Genomic DNA, 15,405 nt, shown 5'->3' with positions numbered 1-15,405 from the left:
ATGCTAAATGAAAATATCATAAGATTTCTTTGAAAAAAATCATGTTTTTTCAAAGAAATCTATGATATTTTAATGTAGCATTTTGCTAAAAAAAACATCATTCCAGCAAAAACTGGAAAAATGCATTTATATAAATTGACAATCTTTTGAAAGAACTTTTTAATCAACAGCTGATGGCTGATGGTAAAGATATTGAATGATAATCCACACCTAATTCATTGTCACTGAAACTAAAGATATCTTACATTTCATCATCATCATCTTGCTCTTGTAGATGAGGTTTGACACCTTTGGTTTCTCTGATGGGGTTGGTATACGTCTTGGAACCATAGTCCATGTCCTTCTCTCTTTGTACATCACTATCATAGCCTGGAACAAATCAAATGGAATTCAACTTTTGATACCTAATCATTCAGGTTTTACTTCAGGAAACTGGACAAAACAAGGTTCAGTGAATCATATTGACTGTTTGGAGAAAAAAAAGGCTACCTACATGGGCTGCCTAGAGTATGTTTGTTTACTTTATAATCTGAGACATAATTAAAAAGACTAGTTCACGTCTGATGCCATATCTCAATCAGACTCAGAAACGGTTGTTTATGAGTTGTCATGACTGAAATAACTGAACTCAGCGGAAAACAGCATACCGTATGGTTAATTTTGCACCTTCAAACATACAAACCGCTTCAAAAGTTAGGTCTTATTAATAGGATACTTTCTTTCCTGAAAGCACCATGTCAACAATGCTTAGAATAAGTACTTTTGGCCTTGTAAAAGTACAGAATTTTTCACTATTTTCTGCAATTCCTTTTCTCCAATGAAGGCACCAAATGAATAAAAAATGCACTTCTAACCAATCATAACAAGGGCTGTGGGGAGTTTAATTGACAGTGATGTCAGATGCAAACTGGTCTTTTTAATTATGTCTCAGATGAAGAAAACAAACATTTATAAACACTTTTTGTTCACCAAGCAGTCCATTCAGTTAACCTTGCTGTGTTCCCGAGCAGTTGATATTTACAGTGAATGTAAATGATGTGCATGCAATATCATGTGGCAATTATATATACAGCAGAATGATGAGTACATGCAATGGAGCTCAATTTCAGCCAAGACAGGTATCAAATAATGTACACCTATTCTTTGTCCTCAAACCCACGCAAACTTAGGCAGGGTTTGATGAGGACCTTTTAATGGGTCTGGACACTGAAAATGCATTAGCAAGCAAGTCTTTGTGAAATGAAGCTTATAATAGGCTGATATCTGTGACATGGAAGTTGCATGATAAATGATATACATAAAATGGATTTTATATTAACAAAATAATAATTAAGTATGCAAGAGATTGTAAGTAGTTAAATGTCAGTATTTTTTATGCACGCATTTTTTGTTCTTTAAAATAACGTAAGATATTGTTAGGAAACAATTACAAACCAAACAAAAAAGTAAGTTTGAAAAAAAAGTCAGTTTCAAGGACCTGTTTGTCCTCACTTGGTGTTTCTATAGAGTTTATATCTTAAAAACCAAAAAATACAATGCATTAAGTTTAGGAATTTATGTTAAGGTATGTTCAAAAAGAGTGTGTCATTGCTATAAATCAACTACATTTGTTTAAAATTGGTAATAAAATGTCGGTTACACTATAATTCTTGTCAAATTTTATAAGTTCTTCACATGCATCATGCTACATATGACATAGCAGCTATTATTCATGCAAAAATAAATACATGCTTTCCTTTTTTCATATGATGATATGACATTGATTATAGAACAGCAATGAAGATGAGTTACTGTGCCGTGTCAAGATATCTTACCATCTGGTTAATTGTTAAAAGCGTATCAAAAAAGTGAGAATGACAATAATACAATTTGTAAGTCAAAATAAGGTAGTGATTGAAATGAAATGAAAACCACCTTGTAGTAGATGTTATGATGAGTTCAGATGCAAAAACTAATAATCCATTTTTCTCAATTCTGAGATATAATTGATAAAATAATAAGAAAATATGTGCTATAGCCAAAATAATAAATTCTCGGTCGTGAGAGGATGTACCTTCTGCGTCAGCGTATTTTTCATAGAATAACACGATCGCGCAACCTGCATGACCAAACCTTGACCTTGCCTAGCAACGACCGTGTGATTGGTCAATTCTCAAAAGCTGTGTTTGCGCCGCAAACGCCGGTCTTTGCGTAGTACGCTCGGCGCAAATAACTGTGCGCTCCCAAGTTGGCTCTCATGATCGAGAATTTATTATTTTGGCTATAATTTTGGTCATACTTCAAAAATATATCTTGGAATATTTAAAGTAGGATGTCAGATTAAATTAAAGCAATCATTATTGGGCATATGTTGGTGGCCAGAACTCAATAGAGTTTGAAAAGGGCAATTATTGGCTTTTGGATCTGAACTCTTCATGCATCACCAAATGAGATGTTAAACTCCAGCAAAGATGCTATGATGCAGATCCCAAACAACCATTCCATGATTATGACCCATACATCTTTTTTAGTGTATCATCCATGTGTGTGTGACAATGAAATTTCTGTTAAATGCAACTTTGTGTAATGTCTACAAATTAAAATTTCTTGATCACTGAGAACTGTGGTTGAAAGCTAATCTGTATTATTACATAGAAACCAACCCATGTTTTCTGGTATTCAAAGCAGTAAATTCTTATCTTTGTTTGACAGATAATTCTTAAACCTGATGCATGATTAACCATTGATTCCACAAATAAAAGTTGGAACACTTAACCAGTGAAAGAGCCAGGATATAATTTAATCTTTTGGACATGTTTTGTTGATTAGTGTGTGTAAAATGCAAGTATGCATCCTATAATCTTAATTTGGGATTGTAAATAAAGTCCAGCAAAATGCAGTTGAATCTTGCACAGAATATGCAACGGTGGGAAAATATGTGCACCCACAAACTATACATAGGGCCTTAAGTCCTGTTTTTATACGATAAAGCTCAAAGGAAAAAGATGTTCTTAACCTGTAATACAGAGCTGTCAATCTTCTAAAACACTTTCCTGTATTTAAATATATTCAATACATAATCAGTATTTTCATGTCTTAACAGTAATATTTAGCATGGTTTTGTTTTCAGTATTTGTTAGCAAATTCAGTACAAAGTACTGCAAATTGTTACTACTTGGCAGCTCTGCTAATATTACAGACTCCGCAAACACCTCAAGTCTCATACCCTGTAATATTACAGGTTATGAGGTAAACTGGTTAAAAATACATGTATAGGCTCAATGAAAATCAGTTTCTCATAATCTACTTAATCTGAATGATGGCATGTTCTACTTTAATAGATAATTCCTATTCACAACCCATATTATTTGTGGTGTGTCCGTTGTTAATGGTGTATACATATTAAATTTTGTTATATTTCTCTCCCAATCTGCCTATTAAAGTTCTCATGTTGAGGGCTCAGTGCAAGAAAGCCTCATTTCCTTTAGCTCCCCTGGGTAATGTTGCATATACATGCAATCATGATTATGATTAACATTACCCCGTGGAGCTAATGGAGATAAGGCTTTGTTGCACTGAGCCCTAACTGTGTACTGTACCCACCTTCTTCCTCTGAGTCTGTATCTGAGTCATCACTCAAGCCATGTGTGTTATCTCTACCTCCTGGTGCATCATGGAACCAAACCATCATTGATGTATCTGCTCCTCCTGTAGACACCAGCCTCCTGTCGTCATGGGTCCACCTCACATTGGTCACATGAGCGCTGTGCCCTACGTACTTCTTGAATTTGGCGTTCTTACCCTGATACAAAGACACAGACAATTTGTGGGTTATTTTACCGTAACTTTAAATACCAACATTGTATATATGTACAGCAGTTATTTTTGTTTGTTTTTTCTTTTGGCTTTGGTATATTCAGCTTACAGAAGTCAGTGAGATATAAGCAATTTAGGTTTTGAACATTCTCCAAAACACAAGTACTACTGTACATTGTTTCCTTTAAATTTGGAGTAGTCTGTATTTCTTTACAGGTGATATTATCAATAGTGCTGATAGAAAGAGGCTTATAATAATCATGTTAAATTGCTTCCTATTTGGGCAATGTACAATTCCAGTCGAAATCCATACAACTCCTATGAAAGACATGGCCTTAATATCACACACAGTGGGTGTAGATTTCAAATGGAGTTGCACATTCAGGTAACCCTGTTTGATATCTACATTACTTCCATATGGGGTGTATGGATTTCACATATTTGAGGTCCTCTATCCATTTCTCAAAACTCAAACATTGTTTAGAATTCATCATGATAATAATCAGATCAAACAGTGCAAAATCTGGATCTTAAGTACGGAACAGTACAGCAAATATTTTTTGAAAGTTTCCTTTGTACCTACCAACCTGCAAATTTTTGACAATTTATTTACACAAGCAGCATTGATACACCTACGACATTCAAAACTAACATACATTCAAAACTAACATACCTGTACAGGCCACTGGAATAACTTGACAAACCCAAAGTCATCACCCGTTGCCAATATCCTCTTATCATGAGACAAACATGTAGCATTCACATCCGTCACATCGCTCTTTGAGGGCCAGATACCTGTACATGTATGACCTAGTACACACGTCCATGATGCCCAGTTTAAGCTCTCTATTTCTCGGTTGCGCAGTGCTTGTCTTTTTCCACGAGGTGCTTCAAAGAACAGTTGCTCTTTAGCTCCAGAGTTGAGCATTAGTAACTTGCCTGAAAAATAAAAAATAAAAAATACACAAACATTTGTTCCTAATGACATCACAACAGGAATGGAAAAATTATTTTATTCATAACTAAAGTAATAGCTGAGCCTGTTCTTGATTTCATTTTGTTAATTTTTGCAATGTTTCTTGATAGACCTTTGCATACTTCCTAGCTTTACTTACATTCAATTCATCATATATAACATTGAACATATCTTTCTGCATAATTTTACTTTTATTATCCCAATATGTGTGTAACATCCACAAAAGTCTTTGCCTATTCCTGGTCAATTTGTGTTCAGGCGTTACAACTTATACATTTTTGTCTACAGATGAACAGATCAGATCCGTCATATCTGAATCGATTTCATTTTCAAAAGATGAATTAAGTATATCGGTAAATGACATGCTCAATTCATAGGCAAATTCCCTTATGATTTTTAAATTGCAGTAATCTTGTCCAGTCTCCTTCTTTTCTCCAAAGGGTAAAGGCAATGAGGATGATCTTGGGAAAGCAAATAAACAGGAAGCTGAGCATAACGGAGAGGTGGAATACATGCTAAGACGCTGGCAAACATGCGGTTAATAGCATTTGCCTTGCCCTTATCATCCTCATCACCTACACCTGCAACATCTAACTTGACTTCAACTCAATTAGACTTTATTACCTTCTTGATTTTATTTTGCCGCTTCCTTGGTTCTGCTTTTTACATATCCCTGATTCTTGATATGTGATAGGCCTTCTTAACCTCAGGCTTAACCTCATTGCGCAATTCAAACCATAATTGGATCATTACCAGAATCAAAATCTTTTTGAAGCTCTCTAACCAGACTAAGCAATGAAAGTAGAAAAGCAGTCCTTAACATGAACATCAAGACATAAGTCATGTTGTACTCAACAAAGGAAACAACTACACAATCACAGCTCATGGGATTACCAAAAGGTGGACAGTTACATATACTTGGGCTAAAAGATTCCTTGGAAATGAAATAGCGAACTAAATAAAGTATCTAGCTGGCATGGGTAAAATTTGGTAGACACAGCTTCATACTTAATGACAAAGACCTGCTGCTGACACAGAAAAACCAAGCTCTTCAACCCAGCTCTTCAATTCCAGTGCTGAACTATGGATTGGAGACTTGGACAACAACTAAATGGTTAGAAAAGAAGCTGCAAGTCACAGAGAGAGCATGGAGAGAGTCTTCATTTGTGTTACAAGAAAGGATATGGTCAGAAATCAGGATTTGAGGAACACAACAGATGTGCACGATATCATACAAAAAATGAAATCCACAAAATGGAGATGGCAGGTCATCTGGCACTATGACAAGATGATAGATGAATAGATTGGAGAGGAAGAGGCAGACAAAGTGAGAAGTGGATGGATGATATCAGAGGATATGGTAGCATTATATGGAGAGAAAAGCTCTGGGTAAAGTAACAATGGAAGATTGATGAAGAGGACTTCCTTCTGCAATAGAGTGAAATAGGCTAGAGAGAGAAGGAGGGAGAGAACCAGACTTTTGTTTGATATGAGGGGTAATCCAGGTCTTATCATTACCATGCATGCTTCTTTTCTTTTCAGGTAAACACATTAATATCAAAAACAGGTATAGCATAAAAACACATGCTTTTCATCCTGAGTTGTACTGCTCTCCTACACTTCCCTTCAATACCTTGAATCCATGATACAAATGTGTTGATTCCTGCCTCAGACAGAGGATGTGTGATCATTGCTTTACAAGTGTTCTTACCAGTGCTTCTGTGCATGTTTAATTTCCATAAGATGCACAGATGTTCACTACAGCCAAGTGGGGAGATCACGCATGGACATAGTAATCTGTCAGTTTACCACTGTCCACTGGTGATCAGAAAGTCAAGTATGGCCTCCACCAGAGTACTGAAATCAGCAATTTGGAACAGATCATAACCCTACAAAGGTGATTGATGTTTATTTGGTTAAAGTCCGATGCAATTTAATGTCTGGGTAATTAGCACAGAGGTAATCAACACCTGTCAGCTAGCAGATTTTGGTGCAGTGAGTTGATGGTGATATAGACAGCATAAACAGTGATGGATGAAATACATCAAAATGACTGACAAGATAAGAAACTGGAACATCACAATATACAGCAAGAATATGATCAAAAGGTACAAAATACAGACTGAAAACACACAAATGTTGACACAGCAAACTGAAGTGAAGTGGTGCAGCCAGTGCTGGGGTGCTCTCTACTATAATTCAATCACACTTATCTCACCTTTATTATCCCAATCTGTGTGTGTGATATAACTAGACGATCCTTTGCATGTTCCTACTCTTTTTGAATTCAATACATTATAGATGTCTACATAGTTGTCATGAGAAGCTACTGCTAAATACTTGCCAGGTTCTGTAAAAACAAATTGTAAGTTCCTAATCATTAAGAGTTATAACATAATGATACACCCATCTCACCTCGATTGTCCCAATCTGTGTGTGTGATATAACTAGATGATCCTTTGCATGTTCCTACTCGTTTTGAATTCAAAACATTATAGATGTCTACATATCTGTCATGGGATGCTACTGCTAAATACTTGCCAGGCTCTGGGGAAAAAGATATAATAGTAAATACATATCTATGTCTATTAGGTACTTGAGCTGATGCTCTGTGGTGTTGTAAATACCTGAGATGTCAATGGTGTGCCCAAACTTACGTCTTAGGTGTCCTCGTCAAGCAAAAAGAGACTCTCCTTGTGCTGCTTGATTTTTCTGTAGCCTTTGATACCGTTAAGGCCAAAAAAAAAATATTGCTGTGTTGCCCTCAAGTGGGAAAATGGGAAAGTTGGGGCGGACGGTCGGATTTCTTTTTTCCAAACCTTCATTTTTTTCAAAATCCCCTCAAATATTAAATAATGCTTCTTCAATTAGGGGACATTTGTCAATTTTGACTTCTGGATACCTGTTAGACATCAATTAAAGACAAGTCTTTCAATAAAATATTAATTTCAAGTGAAAAACATTGATTTTTTGAACAAATCTGTAAAAATCATCAAAAAAAAAAAAAAAAAAAAATGCCGACCCTGATTTTTCAGGATTTAGGGTAGGGCGGTTGAGGGCAACACAACAAATTTTTTTTTGTGCCTAATCAAGCATCTTCATTCCATTCTCTTACTGCTTACTATGGTAGTAAAGGGATTGCCAGAAAGTGCCCAAATGTAATCTGTGATCATCCAAGATGTTTTATCCGATGTACTACCCTTGGTCTATGGTGTTCCTCAGGGATCCATTGCCCGCCCTATTCTTCTTACACTCTACAGTGTTCCACCTCAGGATGTCATTGGATCGTATGACTTTTGCAGTGTAGTTTATGACAATGATACAATATTGGGCTATTTCAGTTGAAATCCATACATCCCCTATGGAAGACATGACCTTAATCTCCCACACAGGGAGTATGAATAGGGTTACCTGAATTTCAACTGGATTAGCCCATTGTATCTCACATTCAACCCCACAGATTGTGATGCAGAAGATTATTGACATCAAATTGTGGCGTACATCCAACAAAGTAGTTCTCAACTAGTCTCTGGCAGAGAAGAATGTCACTTGATGAAGAAAGTTAAACAATTACTCAAAGCTTATTTTTGCTCACCTGAGAGCATTCAGAATGTATCACTATTCCTTGTTCACTCGGTTGATGGACTGTTGAATGATGCTTGCTACTGGTCAGAAACCGTCGGAAGTGTCTGGCACTGACGCAGTAGGGAGTTGTAAGCTCTAGAAAGTCTATGGCAGCCCTGGTCCTGGTTCATTTGAATGTCACTTGATTACATTTTGAGAGTGAGCGTGCACAGCGTAAAAATAGAAGTGGGGTTCTGATTGGCTGATTTAATCGTCTGACAATCCTAACAACTAACCTACATACTAAGCTCAGTGTATCTTGCTCATTAGCAGGGCGCTCATGTCAATCAGAGCAAAAGAGTGCCATACTTTCTGGAAGCCAGTATAAGCACTGTTGCTGTCAGGATTTTATAATGATTCCGTTAAAGTGAATGCAATGCCAATGCAATGGTTCTGTATTTGGCAATCTATTCATAATTTGTGCATTATCAACTTGTCCCAAAGATATGTTTTTAATCTTCTAAAATGTTAGTTTCCATCCATATTGAAAAATGTTTTAAAGATCTTCAAATTATTATAATTAATTTGCAACAACAAATTATTCATGATGGAACTTATAATACATGGACTGTCTTCATGAAATATGTTCTTGGGTTTCAATACTTACCAGGTGAAAATTTGATGTCTGAGATTTCTTCTTTTCTATGATGGAATGTTGCCATGTCATTTAATGTGTCTGCATCTACTACTGTGAAGCTTCCTGCACAATTCAGAGAGATTAAATAAACAAACATTCCTAAAATATTCTGACATCGGTGTTCACAGGATAGGTTCAATCTTACAACTATAATATTATTATATTACAAATGATACAAACCCCAGTCAAACAAAATTGGTATAATACTATAAAACAGAAATCAACCGCACAACTAGTGGACTGGTCAGATATCGCAGCCACTTGACCATCAATCAGCATTCTGTCATAAATAAATCTGACATTATGTCTAATGTAGGACAGTTGGGGCACACATCCATGACCAAATATTGCCATAATTATCTTGGCACTATTCACTACTACCCATGACCAGTATTATTTGTACAGTCCAACCTCCCTTATCCGGTTGCATAATCTGCACAGGAAGACAAGTTTTAAATACTTTACCACCTTAATTACATGCTCTGCAGCATTTAAAAGGTCATCTACATTGCATACATAACTAAAATACCATCGTTCAGTGTTATTGTCAAACATGAGTATTCTTTTGTTTGTCCCATATTTAGCGCTTTGACCATTCAACACAGAATAACACATAATTCACTTATCTGGATTTTCCCTTATCCAGCCAATGCTTGGTCCCACCATGGCCGGATAAAAGAGGTTAGATTGAATATAGAATACCACCATTTACACATGGGATGTCATTTCATTCATTACACATGTATTGAATGGGGCTACAATAGGGGTAAGTAATTGCACACATTCTTACCATCTTTAAACCCTACAGCAATTGCCTTGCCATCTGATTTGAAGTCACAGCACCTAGCACCAATTTTGAGTTGCCTACAGTTGATCATTCTGTGATCATTGCTTAAGTCCCATACTCTTAATGTGGCATCATCGCTCACTGTAGCACATATATCTTTGGTTGGATGGCAACACAGTCCCCATATTTCACTCTCCATGTGTCCCTGAAATGAGAATAAGTAAAAATATTGTTTTAAATAATACTGTAGATTTTGGTTTGATGATAATAACTGTCAGTGAAAAGTTGATTTCTCAGGTGGTATTGTGTCAGTACAGAGTAATTTGATATAAGTACCAGTTGATTGTTCATTCTTCTTTTGTGCATGTAATTATGGGACTTGATGTTTAAGAATAGTAGTACAGCTAATCAGGTACTGCATAAGTGTATGTCGTCCTGTCCACACTTTGTCTGTTACTTATTGGAACATTTTAAAACTTTATCAATTTCCAGCAGGTGACACATGTTTACAATAATCAAATCTTACAGCAATTCCTATACTTCAATACTTCAAGCTGGATTTAGGCAGGACAGAGCATAAAATGGTTTGCAGAAAAAACAGTAATGGATAGCTAATCATATTGTTTTGCAAATGCACATGGTACCATAATGTAAACACAAAGCTGAGATTGTTGTGCAAAATTTTCCTGGTTGGTAACTGTCATCCCTTTTCCAGATTCCTATCTTTTACAATACTAAGGCCTCATTTAATCATCTAAGGTAATTACCTACCTGAGCAAGTATTCTAATAGGCCCAGTCTTCTCAAGCTCTAGTACTTCACCAGTTTTAGTTCCGACCAGTATATGGCCATGTCCTAACACCACTGATCTTAAGGCAGGTAGGTCTTGTATCAAGGAGCCTATTGATCCCTGAGCTAGACTGCCTTTCTTGATAGCATACTGCTTGAGACACCTCTCAAAGGTCTCATCCCATAGACACACTATACCATCCTTGCCACCTGTCACAAACCCCTGCAAATATCAACACAATGGGTAATTAAAGTCTCACTTGAATTTGTCACTAACTTTTATAAATCAGATTTTATCAATTCAAATGAAGTGGTGTTCATCCAAGCCTTCTAGCTTTGCTGCTTGTTTTAGCCATGGTTTTACCTTACACAAGTTGTACATATATACCTTTTCAGTAGCTGATCAGAAAGCTTTGAAAATTAGTTGTGAAAGAAGTTACATGCGGTAGACAAAGACAACACAATCACTTTCACACTGGCGACAGTGTGTTTGATGAGCGTGTAGCATGATATGATTATTTGCACTCACTGTTAGGCTTTGGAGATGTAGTATTTACTGAAATATTTCCCAACACATTTTCTGTTAATAGTATGCCGGAAAGCTGTTGAAATAGTTAAATTAACAGCTCTGTATTGTTCTTGGGATATGATACTTTCATGTTGCTGAAAATGATACAGCAATATAAAAAGAATCCCCATATTTGTGACCGTCCACGTCAAAACGCTCGTAAAGTCGGCCCCTGGTCAATTTTGTTTTCTTCCGTGTTTAGAAAATATATATCATAAGCTTTACAATGATATATCATTTGACTTTAACTATCCAGAAGCGGAGTTATAGCTTGTTAAACTTTGCATCTTCAGTAAAAGGGTACATTATTTTGGTCTTACATTATTTCTCTTTTTCCACATCGCTGGTATTACATATCAAATTGTCATAATTGGTGGTCACTTCAAATCATCCCCAAGTCAACAAGGTTCAGGAATGTCCTCTCATTGTTGATTGTTAGTTAACCCACCACTTGAACAGGATTTGGCCAAAGCAAACAAAGACTAGAGCTATTTACTAACTCTATACATAAGTATAACTTATACTATAAGCTTATTATCCTCTTCAACAATAGGATTAAAGATTGGCGTTTGACTGACACTAAAATGAGAAACATGTAGGACAAACATTAGGTAAATATGAATACAATCTGTATTTACATTTTGCAACTCGAAATACAATTTGCTGACTTTACGAGCGGTTTGAGATGGATGGTCACATCTGGTCATATCCATGTCCCTGTAGTACTCACCTTGTCCAGGGAATGCATAGCAAAACATGGTCCATCATGGGCTTTGATGGTCTTGGATAGCTTCAGATCTTGCCAGATGTACACATTGCCACTTGACCCTCCTGAGTAGGTTACAAGGGGATCGCTACCAAATGCCACACACATCATTGTGTCTGGTTTACCCACATTACCAAATGTTCCACGCTTGGATGTGAACCCACCACCTATGCAATTAAACAGAACATGAAGTGAAAGTTTTGTGAAATAAAATACTATTACATGATACATTTCTCTTGAAAAACATTGCAACAGACTGTTTTAACTTGCTAAAATATGTTGAGATTTGTTCCTGTAATAATAATCAGCTAAGAGGTAAAATTAATAAAAAAATTGAATATTTTATCTTATAATTTTTTAAGACTTCACATCTTTGGAAACAATGACTAAATAGAGCAAAGAACCACACACATTAAACATGAACAGCTTTCATGTGTCTTAGATAATAGCAAAACAAAAAGAACTTGCATGCTTATTTTAGCTGTTTCTAAAATCAATTTTCAAGGCATTTAACTCATTTGCTTGATATCATCTTTTAGAAATAAGAGACAACATACCTGCTTGATTCCAGAATTTGATATGCTTCATTCCAACAGTGACTAATTTATCATGATTGTGTGGATTCCATTTGATGACAAAGATCTTGTCCTTATGGCCTCTTGTACTCGCTAGCTTCTCTCCCCTCTTCCAATCCCATACCACGATGCAGTGATTGTCATCTAAACCTACACTAGCTAATTTTTTGCCATCACCTGCAGAAGACAAAAGATTTTAATTATATGTACGGCAGAAAGTAATAAATTTATGTCTCTAAAATTTGAATTGTGGCGTATATCTACAAATGTGACATGCTTTCATAAAATGAGCATTTAGTTGACTATTTACTGATACATTCTAGACTCAAATTTTACATATGTTAGGATTGCTCTGTTTTTGTCTTCAACAATCTTGCTAATTCTGCCATGTTTAATGGACTGTATCTTTAGTCCATTTGGGGCTTCCTCAAGAGAGTGACGTTAGTGCGTGCTTAAGTGTGTGTAGTATTAAATCGTGCCTTGATACAAAGTACTAACATGTTTACATGCACAATCAAGGGCGGTACATTTGTACACATCTGAAGTAACTCCGATAAAGGACTGGCATCACTCTGTCAAGGAAGCCAAATGGACTACAAAGTACCCTGGTGACTTTATGTTCATTTTATGGGAGCAGGTTATAAATCATCAATTCTCAAGCACTCTTGCACAAAATTTTGTGTGAATCAAAGTTGATTCTCAATTTTTGAAATCTATAAGTATAAAAAAAACTTTTATGTATTTTGTCACCAACTGGGCCAGTGAATGACTGACTGCACAATAACTTGTGCATAGTGCCTATTCCATTTTAAGATCACACTTGCTACTATACGCCATTCAGACTTACCTGAGAAGTCAACAGCACAAACGCCTCTCTGATGATGACCTTTGAGTACAGCTAGTGATTTACATGACTCTGCATCCCATACATGGATTGCTGGGTCTCTTCCAAGCTAAACACAACACAATATGATGACACAGTTATGTATCTAAATAAATTTAGTTCATTAAAAACAATTTGATAACATATTCATGCATCCCTGAGCCAACTGACACCTTCTGGTTTTCACATTTTTTGTTCAAATAATGTTCATTAGGAACAAAAAAGAGCAACAAAATAAGGGGAAAATAAACATTCATCATTATTATATTGAGGTATGATGATATTTGAATGAGTGTTTTTACGAGTATAGAGTGCCTTGTTAGACATTTTCCAGCAGTGAATCAGGTAACATAGATTTTGACTTTTTCCCACCTAAAAGTTCTTTTTTCATCATTACAAATTGACTTTGTTAATCAACTCACCTGTCCAGTTGCTACAATGTCTTTGAGTGGATGGATGCATAGACATAAAATATCATCACTATGTTCTAAATAAAACCTCTGCGAGTGTGTTTCTCTATTGTATAAAACCCCTACAGCTGCTACATGGTACACCACCTCACCAGACTGAGTGTAGAATAAGTTGTTCCGACAGTCATAGCCTCGGTATCTGTCAGCAAAATGTACACAAGCATGGAATTTGTAAGTTAGAAAAAAAAAGAAAAAAGAATTTCATGGTTCTCGGGGTGCGCAGTTCTCGATGCAAAGTGTCTGCCACACACATCATTTTGTGACAAAAACCTGGAAAAAACTGGAATTTGAAGATCTCCCTGTGTGTACCCCCAGAGTGCATTTAGAGTCCTCATTAATTACCAAGTGTCATCTCTTAGATAACCAATAGACAACTAGGCTTTAGATGGGCCTCATAACACTGCATATTTATATCACAATCCTTGTATTAATTCTTGTATAGTGCTTAGCGATGTTGCACTTGTAAAATTAATTACGATGTATGTGTGCCAGTTTCTATATTTAGTACTCAAAGATTGAACAAAAAGGAGAAATATTGCACAGAAGTGGGCCTTCTGCTACTCTGACTGGAACAATTCCTGATTATTTGTTGCAGACCTAAGTATGGTGGATATAGTCTTGAGTAGTGTCCATGTGTGATACATGTACAATCAAAGGCGTTGTATCTATAAAGCACAGTAACTTCTTGGTGCATCGCATGCTACAGATGCACCACCTTTGATCACACATGTAATCCAAATGGACTATAGATGACAGTTGTCCCAACACTGAAGGTTATGTACAACACAGGTCAGCATCTAATAGGTACCAATGTAGGAGAAGAAGTAACAGACTGTGTATAAATAAATACTGAAATGAATATAAGTTTCTTACCCATGTATGAATTCTAATCTAATGCCTTCTGAAGGTGCTTGATTTCTCTTCTGCCCATCAACTGTGCCTGAGTTCTTCTGTTGTTTCTTTATTCGTTTCAGTTGATTTAAGTCGTCTTTGTACACTGCCCTATCATAGTCTTTCTCCTTTTCCCTCTCAATGTCGGAGTCTAACTCTGCAGCATCAGACAGATCGGAGTCACTGTCCTCACTGTTTGAGTCTAAGTAGCCTGTTGGAGAAAGGAGACAAACTTTAATGTACCAAATGACTGTGAGATATAAAGCAATTTACTCATAAAGATACAGTTAGTATCCTGAACATTTCAATTTCAAAAAATATGTGAAAAGGAATATAAAAAGCAGTTTGGGTTAAACTGCTTGAATTATATCTTGTGTTTTGTGTGGCAAGAGGGGGAGAGCAAATAAACAGAAAATGAAAAGAAAAAGAAAATAATAGATGAAAGTTAAAGATAGTAAGGTTGAAAATAATAAAAACTTTGACTAGAAAGCAAGAAGTCCTCCAAGCAAATCTGTCCATACGTCAGTTCACTCTCATCAAGTTCAGTGACTTAAATGCTTATTGCAGTCTAATTTTGCAGTTGCGCCCATAAACTGCCCTTGTATGCATGTGTGTATGCTCTGCACGATGTACAATATTCGATTC

General features: G+C 36.1%; 1 protein-coding gene across 6 annotated transcripts in view; it reads right to left on the bottom strand.

The window, feature by feature from the left end:
- The window catches only part of LOC140152651 (echinoderm microtubule-associated protein-like 6), a 78,678-nt gene that overhangs the window by 15,101 nt on the left and 48,172 nt on the right, over positions 1-15,405 (bottom strand). For 4 of the 6 annotated variants that reach the window (XM_072175086.1, XM_072175088.1, XM_072175089.1 and 1 more), the window contains exons 11-22: positions 14,743-14,971; positions 13,822-14,008; positions 13,364-13,469; positions 12,499-12,693; positions 11,906-12,108; positions 10,591-10,830; positions 9,823-10,024; positions 9,003-9,095; positions 6,990-7,121; positions 4,469-4,734; positions 3,583-3,781; positions 246-369 (exon numbers count right to left, since the gene is read on the bottom strand). In XM_072175086.1, coding sequence (XP_072031187.1) covers positions 246-369; positions 3,583-3,781; positions 4,469-4,734; positions 6,990-7,121; positions 9,003-9,095; positions 9,823-10,024; positions 10,591-10,830; positions 11,906-12,108; positions 12,499-12,693; positions 13,364-13,469; positions 13,822-14,008; positions 14,743-14,971 — 2,176 coding nt within the window. Of the gene's footprint in view, positions 1-245; positions 370-3,582; positions 3,782-4,468; positions 4,735-6,989; positions 7,122-7,186; positions 7,319-9,002; positions 9,096-9,822; positions 10,025-10,590; positions 10,831-11,905; positions 12,109-12,498; positions 12,694-13,363; positions 13,470-13,821; positions 14,009-14,742; positions 14,972-15,405 lie in introns of all 6 variants that reach the window. The other 2 variants (XM_072175087.1, XM_072175091.1) reach the window with 1 other exon arrangement.

The sequence above is a fragment of the Amphiura filiformis genome, chromosome 5 (assembly GCF_039555335.1).
Source record: "Amphiura filiformis chromosome 5, Afil_fr2py, whole genome shotgun sequence".
In the NCBI taxonomy this organism is placed as follows: domain Eukaryota; kingdom Metazoa; phylum Echinodermata; class Ophiuroidea; order Amphilepidida; family Amphiuridae; genus Amphiura; species Amphiura filiformis.
This window is presented reverse-complemented; position numbering and strand designations above follow the sequence as displayed.